Below are 18,801 nucleotides of genomic sequence, written 5' to 3'. Positions count from 1 at the left end.
TATGCAAAAATGTCTTGTAGAAAGTAAGTTTCTTACAAGTCTTATTTGAAATCATATGCAGTTCTTTTCATGTAGACTAAAAAACAAAAGTCTCTGGTTTATGAGCTGGCTAGTAATGCAGGTATGTTCACAGGTTGTTTACCATTTGTCTTATGTCAGTAGGAAGAGACTGGGAAAGTAGGCATAAGCTATGGATGAACAGACTAATACCTGTGCAAGACAACTTGGAGGCACTGGGAAAATGTGGGATGGACGTAAACCCCAGCCCTTTCCCCACCTCTCAGCCACTAAATTACCTACAGCTTACATAACTGGTCTCGTTTTAGGGCTCAATTGGAAGAGATTTGCAACTCATGATCCTGCGTGAAGGGAAATGTGCTTTGCTGGCCTGTCAGCCAGTTGGACTTTTGAGTAACTGACACGGTGTAAGCACGCTCCGGAGGATGTCCCTCCCACCCAGCTGAAGTGGCTAGTTCTGCAGGCATACTGGTTCCTGAAAAGTAACTTGTTCAGATGCCTTAACTCTAGCCACAACATTTGTGGCCAAACAATGAGAATTCCAGCTGATTAAGTGTCTTAGCACTGCACTAAATGCTTTGGAAGTGTGAAACTTTCATGTACAAAATGCAATATTTACAGTGTAAAAGTCACTCCAGTCTTGCTGATTTGTTTAGTCTGAGTATTCACTTTTAAATGACAGCTGCTATTCAAGATTTTGATTCAAGAAGGCAGTGTCAGCTTCTGACTCAGTTTTCTCACAGTCTATGTATTACCTTCTAGATAGGCCAGCAGTTTTGAAATGAATGTCATATTTTCCCTTTCTAATCCATATATTTACAAGACATTTTATAGAATCTTTTCCTTAAACAGAGGATAACAAGCTATGATCTAACCCAGTTGACTGGCACCCAAAATGAATCCTTATTTAGTTTCTCCAGTACAGTTTTCAGCTGATTACATGCACTCTGGAGGTCTTCTTTCACCAGTACAGTGTCAATTAAATGGCCATACTGCTCTTCAATGAATGCTGCTGAATTAATAATTTCCTGCTGTTCTTCATCCTGCTGATCAACACAAGAAGATAGTATGAAATTTACAGTATGTCTTTTTAATTACTAGCATTTTAAAGTACAATACATCATTACTTTAAAAGGAAATGAAACAAGAGCTGCTACCATTAGGAACAGGTATGTGAAACACTACAACCAAGATCAAGGAGCAATATGCTACTGCTGGAGTTTGGTAGGCTGCTTCAAAAATGCATGAGGTGATAGGGAGGGAGAAAAAAAACACGTTACAGGAGGGATGCAAGATGGTGACACTGCATTTTATGAAGTCAAGAGCTGCTGCCTAACCTAACACCTGGGAATTGTTACTCCTCAAAAGCTGAAAAGGAACACTGGACCCACTGTTCCCAAGTTCAGTAATTTCAAGGGCTTACATGAAAAGTTACCAAGTAAACTAAGTTCTGTTACGTACAAATTCAAGTTTAGGTTACCCAAAGTAATGACATTATGCACCCTCAGTATCTCTTTTCACATTTACACATCATCAATTTGCAGTTGGTCCAGGTGTGGTCCTTGTAAGGCATCCACATGCTGCGTTTTTTGTGTACTTCATTAACAGCCTGGGTGGGAGTCACTCTGAAGGGATCAGAATTAGGTGGTGACCCTTACAATTTGATGGGGCTGCTTATCAGAAATGTAAAATGATTATTAGTTTATCAGAGTTCAGTAGCAGCTTCCCCAGCTGCATCCATACGGAAGACATGCACTTTGCTTCATGTTACTTGTATAGTCGAGCTTTAAGGGACTCAAAAATCTCATTCTTCCTGCTGAAAGGCTGTGTGTGCACAGGACCCACTTAGTGCTCCACTCTGACTCTTGCTGTCATGGAAGAAGCACTTGTCCACATCATAGAAATACCAGCCCAAATACTTCTTTCATGTCTAAAAAGAAGAGATTTAAGTTAGAATACTTACAAGGGGGGATGATATTTCTTCTGACGTGGGAGATTTTAGGACATGTTTTTTCTTTTCTGGAATTAGTGGCTTCACAAATATAACATAAGGCTTAAACTCTGGAGTCCTCAAGTGCTTTACTGCCTGTGAACAGATGTTTGTTGTTACTTTTTGGTTATATGTCAATGGTCTACTCCAGCTGGGTTCAACAGTTTCATCAGAACACACTGGTCTGAAGTCTTGTGCACTATCCACCCGACCACAGTAACATTTTGCCCTTCAAAAGAAAGGTTAATGTCAGTGTCCTGGCTAGCTTACAAGAGTTACGTGAGCTCCCAGGACCATGGTCTAACTGCACACCTGCCTTGCTATGCATTGTGATACCAGAAACAAGGACAGAGCAAAAGATACTGAAAAAAAAGTATTAAAAAAAAAATTGACTTGAAAGTTACATTTTGCTTCACTCAAGAGGATAAACACTGGGAGTTTTAAACTTGGAATTCATCTGAAGTAGTATTACAAATTTTTCCTAGCCTGGTTACAAAATCTGAATCAAAATTTCACAGATTAACTCCCAGTATGGAGGGATTAAGAGCAGGCATGCTGCCACCAGTTACAATGCCAGTAACACTTCAGAGGCAATGGGAAGGGACAAGAATGAAGAACTCATCCATACTCTAAGTATTCTCACTAGGACTTGAGCAGGCTAAGGCAGTGATGCACATTCCTCCTCCAGCAAGGGAAAAAATCCCGCAGTGAGAACTGAAGTGTCAACTGGACATGTAGCAACTGCCAACATTGCCCTGTTTTCTAAACGGCTTAGCTGTTAGAAACACATGTTCTGAGAGCATCATTGTTCTTTGCAGAGCAAGCAGCCACAAACGGTGAACAACATCAGTTACTTGGGCTGGCAGCCTAGTAAGAAATACTTGCTTTATTTAAAAGAAGCTGCAGAACTTACTTCAGGTACCACATCCACCAAACAAACCTTCTTTTTGGCCAGCACAGACCGGATTGCCTCAAGACTTGTACCATACAGATTTTCTTTGTATTCTCCATGTTCCACAAATCTAAAAAGTTAATACATTTTTAAACACCATCCACAAAGAATATTTAACCTAAAATATTTGATAGCTGTTTCCTGAAATTACAGTAGTCAAGGGAGTGGTGGTGGGGAGGACTGATGTTTTTCCTTCTCCTTGCTTAGTAGCAATAGCCTTCTCTACATGTCATTAATAGCTGAGCAGCACTACTGATAAATAGGAGAAGCTGCATTAATTCAGTTAACTAATGTTCAAGCTTAATAGAAGAAAGAGGATATTTTTCACATATAATAGAACAAAGCTAGTAAGGAACTGGACTCTAACTCTTCCATCTTCTGGGAGACAGAGAAAAATCTGTACTTTCAGGAAACACACTCACTCTTACAGAAACCCCTTTACATACACGGATTCAGTCTACAACACACTTTAAAGTGGACTCACAAATGGAAGTTGTCAACCATCTTGTTAAACAGAGAATAAGCAGGCCCAACTAAATACGTTACTTTCACTAGATTAAATTCTGACCAGTCATACTACTTGTGATGTGCGGGCTTAAATTCTAATTTATGATCCTCCTCCTAGTCCTACGTTGTTTCTAAATTGCATCTTACTAAATTTCTGAGTTCACTCTAACAGTCCAAACTGAATAAAGAGCTTTTACTTGGAAAGCTGAACCCTTGTAATACAGCTAGTCCAGCCTTACACCTGATGTTGGTATCTGTAAGATGGAAGATTTAGGTAGCAATATTTTTGAAATATGCCAGTTTTAAAAACTTAACTCACTTGTTTTGCTGCAGATCCATCTCAAATGACTGCTTAGAGACAAAATTGTATTCTACTCCCTCTTTCTCATGGCTTTTCTTTGACCTGGTTGTATCTAGAAGAGAATGGAAGCAAGACAAACGAGACAGATCAGCCTTTGCAAACAACTGTATTTTTTCTGTTTAGGTCCAGTCACATTTTCTTGACCTCAAATGAGGTATTACACACTAGCAAATTCAAATTAATATAAAATACAAATAACACATTATAATTTTGTTTTAAACTCCATCTATAACTAACACAAAAATTAGTAGCCATACTTCTTAAGTCTGGTAGGAGCAGTAAAGTATATCCTATGGAAAACAGCAATCTCTTAACTGTTTGGAATATCGGACTCTCCTTTTCTTTGAAACATAGCAAATAAAAATAGGAAATATATTAAGTCCTATTACGTTGCCTCTGAATTTAGAGTAGGAATATCCCTGGCTGTTTTCCCATGCTACTGTGAAACGTAAATAACTACATGTCCCTTACCTTAGACGCTGTAATTTATTTTAATAATTGTTACTGCTGTAGTAGAAGCTTGTCCATAAAAGTGATGTCTGCTGTTTTTCTGTGTATGTGTTTAAATTAAAGTAAAAATTACCCATATGCGTTCTACTGCGAGCTGAGTGTCTGCCTGACAGATGTTTCTTGAAAGTCTTAAATGACACACAAACAGTGCCCTCAGTGTGATTTGTTTGGATTGCAGAAAGGGCTTGTTGGGGAATACAAATACTGATGGATTCTTTTGTGTGTCTAGTATTTTTTTTTCCTAGAAAATCATCCAGCAAAATAATGTCAGTGTAACTCCAGCCACAAAACCATGCAGCAGAATCACTGATTTCTCTATCACTGTGACTGGCTCGTTTGAACAGCCTAGATGTACTAAGCAACAATTTAAAATCTTGACAAAATTTTGACTTGATTTATTGCTGTCTACTTTAAAAAAAAACCACTTTAGCTGGTATGCTATTCTGAAGAAAAATCTATTAAACACACAATGTTTTTGCTGACAAGATACTAGCTTTTCACTCTTCTTTTTGTAATTTTTAATCTTATTGTTTCTTTTTCTATCCAGTTTCTCATTTATTTAATGGACACTAAGAAAATGCAATCTGTTCACTTGGGAAAACACAATTCCAAAATAATCAGTACTTCTGAAATATGCATATAATCAATAGAACAAAAATCACCATTCATCAATGCAGCTGGCACTACACTATGAGACAGCATTTATGGAATAAAATAGTGACACACAGAAGTCAGTAAATTTTACTCACGTGGAACTGCAACGCCATACTCCTGTGGATTCTCTGACACAACCTTCTGCTTGAGCTCACTTAATCTGGCCCCCAAACAACCTAATGAAATAGAACTGACTGATAGATTTCTGTTTCGAATGAAATACTGCAAAGAGAATAAATACTCCCCATTTCATACAAATAACATGACACAGGAGTGTGCTTGAGGAGACCTCATGAACTGCCACGTTCCGCTTTGAAGAACATCATCAGGAAGAAAGTGAATCCTTGAACAGCTATTGGACAAACACTTGTCAAACATTTTTCAGGCACAGTCAGAAAGTCTGTGATCTTTGCAGTTTCATGAAAAATCCTTGATTTCTATGACCTCCTGGTGAACTGGCTTAACATAAAGCTGTTAAGGACACGGAACTAAAATTGCGTGCAAAGTTTTGATAGATAATTCTAACATCTACCTTGTCATCAGTCGTTCTGACAGCATAAGGATGGACGTTTGAGTGAGAATCAATGGAAAGTGAATTAGAGACATGGTCCTGCATCATTATTTTTAAAAGGATTCGGTGAGTGAATTTTTTTGTTTGGTTGGGTTTTTTTGGGGGGGGGGGTTGTTTGTTTGTTTATCCATGGAATATGAGGAACAAGGCTCTTGTAGGGGTTGGATACCAAGAGGCTTGGCACTGTGTTTGTCTTGTTCTGATAAGCACTAGGGAAGTCTCAGGGAAGTATGCAGTGTCAGGGGTCTGGCACTGCATCAACCCAGTGACACCTGGGGTGATGGGGAGGCCTCATGTTACTTTGGTGAGGCTAAGCAGACCACTTTTAATTGCCTCCTTTGTTCTTCCTCCCACACTGCCCCCCTCACCTTGATTAAGCCTTGTTAAAGGGCCAACCAACACACAGTCATTGATTTAAGTCCCATCTTGCCAAGAGTATAAATCTGGCATTTAGAACCCTCTATTTTAGGGAGGAAGGTGAGAACACCAACTATTGGATGGGTCTGGACATCTCTCTCCCCACCAAGCAGGGACACCTTCTTGGTAAGAATCATGATAATTAGCTATAGTGCTAAGTATCTGTCTATGCTTGCTCCTTACAGTATATGCATGATTAATGGTAGTTAAAGATACATGTTTAAATTTTGGGATGACATTTATGTTTGTGTAAGATAGTGCACTTATCACTGGTAATTCTGAATCTATTACATCTGTCGCCTTAATAAGTCATCTATCTTTATCAACTCTGCAAAAGTGTTTCAGTGAAAGCTCCTGCAAGGGCTCTGACAGGCAAGGGTGGACTCCATAAGTGGCTACTCACATAACCCCTATTAGATACAAACTGTTGACCAAGTCTGAGACTAAGACTCACCAGCTGCACCTAGGGTCCTCTCTGAGAAGGAGTTTAGAAAGCAAGGGGGTCCTTTCTGAACCTCGTGACTCAACAGGCAGGCTTCCCCCTGCGCCCCCCCCAGCCCAGCCAGGTATCAGACTCATGCTCTTAATGTGACAAAATGTCATTTAAAAGAAAATAATGACTTCTGACCAAAACCAGAAAGACCTTAAAAAAACCCCACCAGAACCACTAAAACCAAACCCAAACACCTAAAGAAAGCCTCTTGGAGTACAGGTGATAAGAGGGAGATACAGGAAAAAATTTGAACCACTTGTGTATCTTACCAATCAAAACCACCAGCCTCTGCTGTTCACCGGGCTGCTGCTGATATTTTGTGACTTCTTCATATGTTAGGAACTCCACTGTGTCTGCCTGCTCTGTTTGCTTTCCTTCATTCAGATTGTTCTCCTTCTCTTTACGACTCAATCTAAAGCTCCTGCGTAAGCCAGCTGTCGAGGACAACAAAAGATGTATTAAGCCACGTCTCCACTTAGGTAAACTTTCAAGCTTGTTCTGCTAGAAGTTACTCTGTCTTTCAATACGAGTTACTTTCACAATCTTTTTCTAAAATAATCAAATCAGTGCAAATGGGGTAATCTTATAAATGAAAAACTTGCATATCTTGCAAAACCAAGCATCCAATCTATAATAAAAACTCCCTCACATCACCTTGAGTTCCCCAGTGTTGGCAATGCCAAACTCCAATTATGCCTCTGCACGGAGATAATCTAGTTTATGAATGTGTATGGGAAATTAATATAAATATTATAGGTTTTTTTAATGTGGGGGTGTTTTGTTCCTGAGGGTTTTTATTTTGTGGTTTGTTGTTTGGTTGTTTTTCTTTTTTTTTGTGGGCAAGGGTTAGGGAAGAGGAAAATGATTTTTGTTTCTCACCTATGTACTGTCCGTTGAAATATCCTTCACAGTCGCAGTCTTCTGTAAATTGAAAAGCAGGGGGTGCAGGGGTGAGGTAAGGGCACGAGAGGGGAGGAGGGGAGATATCTTAAACAGTGCTTGTGATACAAGCCTGGCTTATTGTTGAGGGAAGGAGAAGTCTTATAGCCTGCATTATATGCACATGCTTTTCTAACAAAAATATTAATGATATAAAAAAACTACTTGCCTTGGTCAGTGGTTTCTATTTTAAAAAATTCATTATATTGATATTGCAGAAGAGAATTTCACATCTCAGTATTTATGATTTCCAGAATATGCTCCTCAGCATTCATTCCATTTGCTAAGTGCTGCTGCTGCTATAATATTCAGACATAAGTAAAAAAGAAGGCTCTGCAAACACAGAGCTCCTTTTCTTTTAATGTATGACTTTATAAATGGGTATGACTGTGTAAGAATATTGCCTCGTCTGACATTTTGGTATCATTTGGACTTGAAAAAAGGGTATCAGAGATGACTAAAAGATGAGCTTTAAACACCTTCATTAGGACTAAGATAAATCATCATCTCTTATTGATTCTTTATTAAAAAAGTACATATTTGATGCTTTTTTCATATGCACGCGTGTAAAATAATATCCAAATCTCCATTTTAAAAAAGCCAACCTACCCTTCCACAAACTACACTACCTCCAAGGCCTTAAAAGTATGCAAAATAAAGCCATGGTACTTGGCTGCTATACTGCAGTCCTAAGCCAAATACCAAGTTCTCATACTTCCTGAAAGAGGGCTACCTGGCTTGTTAAAATTTAGGCACCTGTGCCCTGCAATATCCACAGAACTCATTGTAAGAAGGAGGTGCATGGTTCTGGGACAAGCCCAGCCATAGGCAAAAATATAGGCGGCTTAAACCTTTAACAAAATGCACCAATCCAGAGAAGGAGCTTTGTTTTTTAATGAATTGTTGCATGCATCAAGCAATGCCAACATATACTCATAAAACATTCTGCCTACGTTAACAGAAGACACTATTAGCAATAGGTGCCCATCCATAGCTGAGATCTGAGCTGTCTTCTGTTGTTGAAGATAGGTCCTAGTTTCACACTTGCACTTCAACAGGGTATACCAGTCATGGCCAGCTAACTATGGAATATGAGTAGTACTTTCACTGAAGCTGATGGAATACCAATACTGGGAATATTATTCTCAAAAAGCATGCATAATGTGGACAAAAAAAATCACAGCTTGCAGAATTCAGCAGAAAATACCTGATATTTGGAAAAGCACGTGGTACAGTGGTATATAAACTGCATGAGCACTACACAGTTGCTCATAATGAAAATAAAACAGAAAACAGTCCAAATGAGCTGTGAAGAAAAATCAATTTGGATTGATACAGGTGCTTTAAAATGTTAAACCCCAATATTTCTATATTTAAAAAACCAAAAACACCTACAAGGACTGCATTTAATGTGCAACTCTTTCAGTGTCACTCAGAAACCTACAGAACATGGATATGCATATGAGAAGACACAAATCTTTCCTCTTGAATTGGGAGTAAATTTGGAAGTTATCATTACCTAAATCATCAACCCAAATTAAATTAATTTAAATAACAACTCAGGCAGAAAAGGCTGTAGGAACAAGCTATATCCACTATTCCTTTTGGGGGCTTAGCAAGTATTTTAGAAAAGGCATTGGTTGTTTATATTCAGACAGAAAAAGAGTTAGGAGAATACATACCTTTATCAGAAGACTGATCATCTGGAGTTAGCATGAAAGGCAGAGTTGGTATGATATTAAAAGATTCGCAAATGATTGAGTAAAATTAGAGGGAATGGCAAGAAAGGTGATTCTGGTCTGATTTGCTAAACAGGCTTTTCTATCTTAAAAAAATGCAGTAATGTAACCTTATCAACTGCTTGAAGACTTTTTTTTTGCTACAATTTAGTGTTATAACCAATTATAAGCTTAACTGTCTCAAGAACATCTGAGAAAAAGCCTAAGTAGCAATTCTCACTGCATGCCTCCTAACACTGAGTGAAACTAATTTCGAAAAGCTTCATTTAAATCAATAATGCTATTTTATAAACTGGTTGAGCATCTTCCCTCCTCTTTGTAGCACAAGAATAACCTGTAAACTCTTAATGAGATGTGCCATGCACTACGGGTCAGAAGTTCACTTAGCACTGAAAATGGACAATTTCTGGACTCCTAGTCTACATGAGGGTGGCATTCCCAGCACAGTATCTGGCTTCACAGTCACAGAGGTGACCCTCACATCAATAACAGGTGTGCCCCAAGAGCAACAGGAACATTATTTTCTGGGATAATTGTATTGGGTTTTCTGTGAGGGGTTTTTGGTTGTGCCTTTGGTAACGGGGGAAGGGCTGTGGAGATGGCCCTTTAAGAAGCTACCTGAAAAGCTCCCCTCTTCCTTTGTCAGACCCACCTCTGACCAGCGCCAAGCCAATCACTGCCCCTGCAAATTCAGGTATTTAAAGGGGGTGCAGGACATGCCTCCCTCTCTGTCTGGCACCGGCCCTGACCAGCACAGCCCCAGGTGCAGGTGGCGCGGCCCAGGCCTTGCCCAGCTGGGCTTGGCCGGCCCCAACCACAACTTAAGCCTAAGCCCCGCTGCAGCTTCATCCCGAAAAAAAGAGAGAAAGCCGGGATCTCCAGAACCATCGGAGGAGACCTGCAGTGGAGAAAGGAGTGGGGCCTGAGAACAACTTTGAAGAACACAAAGGTCGGTCTGAAGGAAAGAAAAGAGATGGAGGAGGAGGAGGAGGCAGAGCCCAGGTTTCCCCTTTGCAACCCGTGGCGAGAGCCGGGTCGACTGGTGGTGTGTGAGGGAACTGTGACCATGGGCAGACCCAGACTGGAGTTTTGTGGACTTGGGCTGAAGCAGTTTCGTGTGTGAGGGAAACTGCAGCTGTGGGCAGACCCAGATTGGACTTTTGAGGATTTTCTCCCCTATGCAAAGGGGTCCACGTGGACACAGAGAGAGACACTGGGCTGAGGTTTTTTATTTCCCTACTCCTGAGAAGCACATGGCGGGAAAACTGACTGCAACTCCCCACTCCCATCCCCCTGTGCCTCAAGACAAAGCGGGAGGGGGAAGGTGAAGGAACCGGGAACAAAAGCTGAGCCCAGGAAGAAGGGAGGGGTGGGGGGAAGGTGTTTTGACTTTAAGATCTGGTTGTATCTGCCATTGTTCTACTCTGATGTTGGTAACAAATTAAAATTGTTTTGTTTTTATTCCTTATGATGAGTCTGTCTTTTGCCCATGACTGTTTAAGTGGTGAGAAGCCCTCCCAGTCCTTATTTTGACTAGCCCTTTTTGGGGCATTGTGGTGCTCAGTTATGCACTGGGCCTAAACCACGACAATAATACAGAAAGTCTTTGGCCTTTCATCACTGACTAGCAATTTCATCACAAGTAGCAGTTTTTAAGAATCACTTTAAAGTGTACTTAAGACAAGCTCTTTAACTTGCCCATTCCAGTGATATTTATCTTACTTAAAGCTACAGTTTATTTTCATAAAAGCTTAGACTCATTTCATGCACTTAACATAAGAATTTCAAGAAGCGTGCATTGCAGCTTTCAAGTTTCAAACTGTAGAAAACAAAAAGTGACCACTAGCAAATTTTCAAGCATCTGAACGATGTGTAAGTCCTCAAGTTCCTGAAAGCAGGAAGAGCAGGTTAGCCATGTTCTTTGAAAACAATAGGCACAGCAACACTGGATAAAGCTCAAACCCAAATCCTCTCATGGCAATTTGTATCCATGCAAATCAATCAATCACAGATTATGCAAAACATTTAAACACATGATTTTTGAAATAGCAGAAAAAACCGGAGGAGGCTTACATAATGGTTTCTTCACAGTTCTGGGATTCTGCAGGCTGCCTATTGTTCTTCTGTAAGTCAGTCGTCTACATCGAAAACAATTCTATTTTAGCCATGTAAGCTCAGAATTTACAGCATGTTAGATATATATTTTTAATTGAATATAGAGAATGAAATAGTGCTTGAAAAATAATATATGTCTCCTGACTTAACATCTTAAAAGACTTTTTCTTTAAAACTGTGTTACTGGTAAGTGACTGAGAGAAAATTCTAAAACATTTTAGGCTTTCAAGCATCAGAGCACAGAAATCAACAGCATGTTACTTTCATCAATGTCATTTTTTTCTATTTCCTTTTCCCCAGCCAATCTTGCAAGATTAAGAAAATAACTATTACATTGTAATTCTACTGAGAATCCAATTTCTATTTGCCATTTTTTACAGAGGATGGGAAAAATTCCTGTCTGCTACGATCCAAAAACTACAAACCTCAAAAAGAACTCAAAAGCAGATAACCTGTGCCCAAAATGGTCACTGCAGCTATGCATGCTCAGAAACTATCCACTGCTTTCCAGATCAGTTTGGAATTTTCTGATATTTACTAGTAAACAAACCAAGCTACCCAGCTTGTGTGAAAATGTAAGAACAGAGTATCAAGTAAAATCTTCTAAATAATGAACCAACTCCCAATCTCCCAGTCTTGAATTTGCTCAAAAAACCTCCCAACCCCCTTCCCAACCCCAAAACCGACCTTTCTTGGAACTGTTTTGAGGGGATCAAGCCTGCTCTGAGGTTGGTGTCTCCAACACGCTTTGCTTGCCACCACGTGGGATCATCTTGGCTTACAACTTCTAGGACATGTCGTCTCTTAAATGGCAGCCCAGCCTCCTGGCAAGGAATGGCTCTGTCTTCTTTGGGATTATAGCAGAAAAGCGCCCTCATAAATACCTTTGAAAGAAAGTAACACATCCTTTCTTCTTGTCTTATTTGGAATTTCAAACTACCTTTAAAAGGCTTCCCCAATGGTTACACTACTAACTATGTTATATATACTCTTCATTGCTCCTCTACAGTACTCAAAAGTACCAAAACAGAGCAAGCTGCATCTGTATTCTGACTTACTTATGCAGAAAAATAAACTAACTTTCAAGCACATACCCGGTCAATACGTATTGGCACTGTGGAATGTGGGACTTAAAGATCAAAGTCCCAAGAAACACAGTTCACAGTCTATGTAAGTACAAAACAAACAAAGGAAAAAAAATAAGGGGAGGGAGAAAACAATAAAAAGGCATTTATGGCAAAATCACCCAGTTACAAAAACTATCCTTAAAACCTTCGTTTAATGCATCAAAATCTACCAACTTTGTGTCTTATGACTATTTAACACATCACACTAGAACTACTTTGGAAAGTGATTTGTGGGGCTTCAAGGAAAAATTCAGCAACTGAGAGCAGGGAAGCAGAAATAGAGGTTGACAGGGGGATCTGGTAGAGGACCAGCTGAACAGTCATCGCTGATCAAGGAGAGCAAATGAAGCACTCAGAGACTTTTGATGTTTGCAGTGGGCCAATGGGGTCAAATGATGAATGCAGCTCCGTTTGCAGATAGATCTGTTTTGATTCAAGCAAGTGCCAAAATGCCCAGAGGTAATGGACAGAGCAGCTGTCATGGTAAGAGGACACTGGCAGGAACAGCAATTTTAACTACATGAACAAAAGTGAGAGGCTAGAATTCAAAAATGCTATGAAAGAACGTGTGCCAAGATGATGGTGAAGGGAGAAGTGATCTAATTCTACTGACGAAAAAGGCACTGCATTTTACAAGAAACTCTGTAGTCTTTTTAGTTCAATTATGAGTCTGTGTCGCTCCTCACTGAAACAGCAGAAATCTTGCATTTGCAGAGATGCCAGAATTGTGTGAATATGAAAATGCACGCTTCAGTACTTTACTAAGTTGCGTACCTTGCTGTCTTTTAGACGATCTTCTTCTTTGATGGCTGGAATTATTTTTAATGTTATTGATCCCTGAGACTGAGCCTGAGAAAGAGAAATGTTTTTTTACTTTGAAAGCAGGACAAGGACACAATGCAGACCAGTCAAGTTCCAGTTTAGGAGCTTGTGTCTGTCTCTTTTCCTCAGAAATTCAATAGGCTAAGCTAATCCACTAGTTAACTTCATTACAGAGGCTCTCATGATGTTCCACGAATCCTTGACAACAGTCTTCCCCATGGGGACATCCACAATAACCACTTGGCCAGAACATGGCAAGACCTGCATTAACATTCCTTCATTTGCTTTTAGCAACTGCACTAATTTCTGGATTACCGTTCACAAGACATGAAGTACTTCTGTGGCTTTTATATGACACTAACTTAAGTTTGAACAGACAAACCATTTTAAAGCACGCTTTTGAAAAATATTGATGTATTTTCCCACACAGTGGCTAACTGGTTAAGGTGAAATGCAAACATCTACGAAGTAAACGTCTACTTTTCCTCTAAAAATCTTTGCTAGTAAATTTCAATTATTAGTTACAGTAAATTAAAAAGCACTTCTAGGTGCTTTGGAAATCCAGAACAGGTTTATCTGAGCTATTTTAGATTCTTTATTTTGGAAAGGAAACCTGGACAATCCGCTTGGACAAACTTTTTCAGCTCTTCCTGAAAAAATAAACAGTGAAAAATGAAACTATTACATTGCAGGCACTTAAAATGGGAGAGGTGAACAGCATCCCATGGTCCCTGCAAATAAAACTCTACACAGTATTTAAAAGTACCATTTTGATCCTCCCCACATGCCTCAAGTTAAAAGCAGTCATTCTCCTTATTCAGGATTATTTGGATCTACATTTAAGTTAGAGATGAAAGCTATGCCAGATACTTCAGTTTTCTAGCGTTGCCATTCTTGTTACTGTGTCCCTAACTCCACTCCACACCAAGACAAAGAGGACACAAGCCACAAGACAGGAGTCAGAGACAAATAAGCATTAGAACTATGACACTTTCTGCAATGCAGCAGGATTACCACAGATGTCGAGATTTAGAAAGAGTTACCAAGATTTGTGGGCAATTATGTTAGAGAAGCTCGAGTCAAGAATTTGTGGATGTCACAAGGAATCTACTGGTAAAGAAAAGACTAACAGCTCTGTTGGACACACAGCCAAGACTTTATTCAGCCTCCTAACGTACTGAATTCTGAATAAACTGCTTATCTTCTAGGAATGCACTTTTAATTTGCAATTTGCTTGTCATAAACAAAACATGAAAGGGAAGTTCTTGACAAGAGTAACGTGCAACTTCGTATTTGTATCTTACTTGTTACCGATTCAGTGTGCAGAAGTTTCTGAAGTCAGAAGGAGAAGACTAATCCACTGGGAGAAGGAAAACTCTTAATGTACAGACAAGCAGGGATTGCATCTTTTAGCTCTAAACATATTTTAAACTCATGGTTAAATTTCATAATCTATTTTAATTACTAGATCACCCAACAGAAAAGATCTTGAAATGAAAATAACTGCAGACCAAAATCTGGCTTATTTCCTCTGGTCGTTTGTGAAGCACAGCAATACCATTGACTTCTCTTAGTTCATCTCCAACATGGACAAGACCTGAAAATATCATAAGTAAACTAAAGTAAGTCTACAGACAGGAAAGCACTGCTCCTCTGATGTCTGACCCAAGTCATGTACCTCCTCCCCTCCCTCCCACAGCTGACTGGATTCCTACTAGAGCCAAGTGCCTTTGTTGCCAATGTGCTCTGACGTCTCCTGCTCTTATTCCACACGACATTTTTTTCATGCAGCACAATTTCACAGGAGACCAGTGTGGAGCTACAGAACACGTGGCAAGATACTTTCCAAAATCGCTGATTATAAAGGCAGGAATGACATGGCTGTCAGCTGGCAGATCAACTACAGTGGCATGAAGAATACTGGACTTTTTTTTTTTCTTTTTTTTAACAAGCCATGAAGGGACCCTTACAAATTTCAGGGTTATCCAGCTCAGCAAGAAATGTTGTACTTGTGTTTTATGACTACTGTTAACTGACATGAAATTATTTCTCAGTAAAGCAAACGGAAAACAATACATGACACACTGAACAAACCCAAGGTAGCAAAGGTAGGAAAACATTCTTTCCTTTTCTTTTTTTTAAAGCTGTTAAACAAAGGACTGGTTTTGGAATGAATACCTATCAGATTTAGTCAGAGATTATTGCTCTAGGTATGTGTATATAGTATCTGTGTGCATGCATAATCCGGGAAATTTTAAAACAGTTTACAAATGCAATTTTAAATTCCCTTTTCTTCAGAAATTTACCACTGCGATCAGCTGCACCACCTCGCATGATCCTTGCTACAATCACAGCTCCTGTGTGCTCATCTCTTCTGATAGTAGCTCCCTGAAATAAAGCATAGCCCACACACAAAACCGTAAGAAATTTGCTTAGAATACAGTGAGTGGTGAAATAACATGTAAGCTAATGTAACTTTTAAACTGGAATTAATCTGCTCTAGAAATTTTGTCTTCCTCCTCGTCAATTTTCACCACTATTCAAGTTTTGCCTGTGCCCACATCATGTGATTGTGGGAAGGCGTGCACACCTTTCTTTCTGACAACTTTTGCTACCTACATTATTATAGTGGTGATCAAAGTCACTCAAGTGTGCAAAACAGAATTTCTTACAAGCTTTCCCTATGTGTCTTCTGAATCTTTATACAATTAAGCCAGCACTTTTACATATAAAAGCAAGGAAAGCCAAGTAATGAGATTTTTTTTCCTTCTCCTACCCCTTCTGGCAATATAAAGCTTTAAATGGGAATTAAGTCACTGCTCTCTACTACCTACTGTCATATACAAAAAGTACTTTAGCAGATTTCTTCCATGATGCAACTGCTTTTTCTTAGGAAATCAATTCTTCCATTTCCATTTGTATAAAATTAGTACCTTGTCAATATGTTTACATAGAGCCATCAGATATACTCCTACCACACATTACTGACTTTCAAGCAAATGAAGGCTTTAATTCATTGAATGTTGGCCATAATATGAAAAGAATTAATATGTATAATAAGCATAATTGCTTCAACATATCCAGTTTCCTCAGAGATCATGTTCCCTGTGTTCACTGGTGTTATCGACCCATGCCTACAAAGCGTCTCACGCAAAATCGTCCATGTGTATTTACCAAAGGTTTCTTTTTGTTATTTTATTAGCTTCAGAACACCTGTGGTTCTTGCAGACTATTTGACAACACGTTCAAGTTTCTCCTCCAGGCTCACATTAACGCTTTTGCACTACAGACTTTTATGACTAGGGATGAGTTATCTTGTATGTACCAAGGGTTCTTTATTTTTCACTAGCCGAACAATTTTCACTGATTCCTCATCAAAATCATCATCGAAGTTATCAGGTAGAGGTGGAAGGACCGGGTCAAAGTTCTTCTGTGCTACCGTGTCATGTACTACAAGCATTGCCTGCATAAAGGAAATAAGAAACAGTAATGTAATGGGGTAATATTACAGTTTCCAGGTCTCATGTTTCCTACATAACAGAAAACTTACACCTCCCTGTTCCCACCCATACCATGAAGAAATAATAAATAAAAGATTTAGCAATTATCCTTCTCATCATATAGACTATATATTGGTTAATGTTGATATTTAAAGCAAATCTAAGCAGTAACAAAGCCCAGCCTAAATAAATTTACAGAATGGAGGTGGACTATGGAAAGCAAAAAGTTGAGAAATGGTATCCTTTCCTGCTTCCTCAGCAAAGATTAAGGAGGGAGGGAAGACAACATGGTGCACTATGCATGAAAGGCCTATGCTGTGTCTTCTCAATCCTCTTTGTATTCTAAAGCCTCTGCAGAAAATCACAGTGGAATAGCACTGCAGTTTGTAGGAGGTTTTTCCTTTCTCTTATGGACTCGCCAATGTAACTTTTCCATTGCAAAATGTTCTATCGGAATTCTGCAAAGGAATCTTGTTAAGGTATCTGGCATGTTTTTACCCTGAGATGTGGTGTTGACAACAGCTGAAGTAGCTCTTTTTCTTCATTATTCACTGGTGCAGTCTGCAATTCTTCTATTACCTTTAAAAAGAAAAACCAAAACACCTCAAAATTGAAGGAGTCCACCAAACAAGAGCATATATTTGCAAGTGAGTGTTTCTGGTGTTTGCTAACTTCTATCACCCTTCAAAACAATCCAAATCAACAGTGAATGAATCCGAAAAGAAATGAAGGCTTCTTCATCTATTTTATTGTTATTAGATAGTGCAGGAAGACATAATCAGAAATCAGGATGCTAGCTCCTAAACATACATTTTAAGACTGATTCCGCCAATATAGTTTCAGGAATGAGTTCTGAAATTTTAAATTCTATAGGGAATCCCTATGTGATACGTGAAACAACACTCTTGTGTTTGCACTGTGATAAAGGAGTTTAATCCTCTCTGTGACCAGGTAGCATTATCCGTGTGGAACATGCAACAGGAATTCCCTTGTTCCCCCATTTTTATGGTGGCAGTAGGCTGTTTGTGGGGAAAGGGGAGAGGGGTTATGCTGCAGGTTAAGATGGGGCAGTAGGGTCTCCTGGCTTTGCAAAGGGAAGAATTCTAGCTCCAAGCCCTTCCACAGCCCTTTACTCTGCTTTGGAAGGAAACAGGCGCAAGCCACTTGTAGAGTTGTCAAAAGCAGTAAAAATTTCACTTTTTCAGGCATGTGGCACGTTACAAACAAATCCGAGATACAACTTTGCTCTGTGAACAGACTGGGGTATCAATTGATTAAGAGCAGCCTGGCAAAGAAGGACTTAGGGATACTAGTGGATGAAAAGTCAGATATGCCATGGCAATGTGCGCCTGCAGCCCAGAAAGCCAATTGTATCCCAGGCTGCATAAAGAGAGGCATGGCCAGCAAGTCGAGGGAGGAGATTCTCCCCCTCTGCTTGGTTCTGGTGAGACCCCCCCCACCTGGAGTGCTGCATCCAGTTCCAGGGTTTCCAGTACAAGACACATGTGGACTCGTTAGAGCACGTTCAGAGAAAGACCAGAATGATCCAAAGGCTGGAACACCTCTCTTACGCAGAAAGGCTGAGAGAATTGAGGTTGTTCAGCCTGGAGAAGAGAAGGCTCTGGGGAGACCTTAATGCTGCCTTTCAGTATATAAAGGGGGCTCAAAAGAAAGATGGAGAAAAGCTCTTTACCAAGGCCTGTAGGCCAAAGGGCAGCAGTTTTAAACTGAAAGAGGGCAGACTTAGATTGGATATAAGGAAGCTTATTTTTATGATGAGGGTGGTGAGATGCTGGAACAGGTTGCCCAGAGAGGCTGTGGATGCCCCACCACTGAGAATGTTCAAAGTCAGGTTGGACAGGGCTTTGAGCAACCTGACCTAGTGAAAGGTGGCTCTGCCTGTAGCAGGGCAGTTAGACCAGATGATCTTTCAAGGTCCCTTCCAAGCCAAACCACTCTATGTGAACAGCAGTGCTGCTTGGGTTGTAATGCATTTTAATTCTTAAGACTAAATACTTAGCTGGGCTAGTGTGCTGTCAAGAAAGGACTTAAAATTTCTCCTCCAGAAAGAGGGCTTGTCTCAAGA

General features: G+C 39.7%; 1 protein-coding gene across 1 annotated transcript; it reads right to left on the bottom strand.

Moving 5' to 3' along the window:
• Positions 1–734: 734 nt before the first annotated feature.
• Positions 735–17,294, bottom strand: MPP3 (membrane protein, palmitoylated 3 (MAGUK p55 subfamily member 3); the record flags this gene model as incomplete). The annotated part of the gene is made up of 15 exons (XM_010182796.1): positions 735–1,061; positions 1,982–2,104; positions 2,922–3,030; positions 3,787–3,880; positions 5,088–5,168; positions 6,743–6,907; positions 7,353–7,394; positions 9,095–9,115; positions 11,225–11,289; positions 11,954–12,150; positions 13,168–13,242; positions 14,727–14,812; positions 15,522–15,603; positions 16,541–16,678; positions 17,214–17,294. Coding segments are annotated over 15 exons (1,539 nt in total), but the record flags the coding sequence as incomplete, so codon positions are not given.
• Positions 17,295–18,801: the final 1,507 nt, after the last annotated feature.

Source organism: Mesitornis unicolor, unplaced genomic scaffold (genome assembly GCF_000695765.1).
Source record: "Mesitornis unicolor isolate BGI_N332 unplaced genomic scaffold, ASM69576v1 scaffold12364, whole genome shotgun sequence".
Taxonomy (NCBI): Eukaryota; Metazoa; Chordata; class Aves; order Mesitornithiformes; family Mesitornithidae; genus Mesitornis; species Mesitornis unicolor.
The sequence above is the reverse complement of the archived record's forward strand: the minus strand, read 5'-3'. Positions and strand labels throughout refer to the sequence as shown.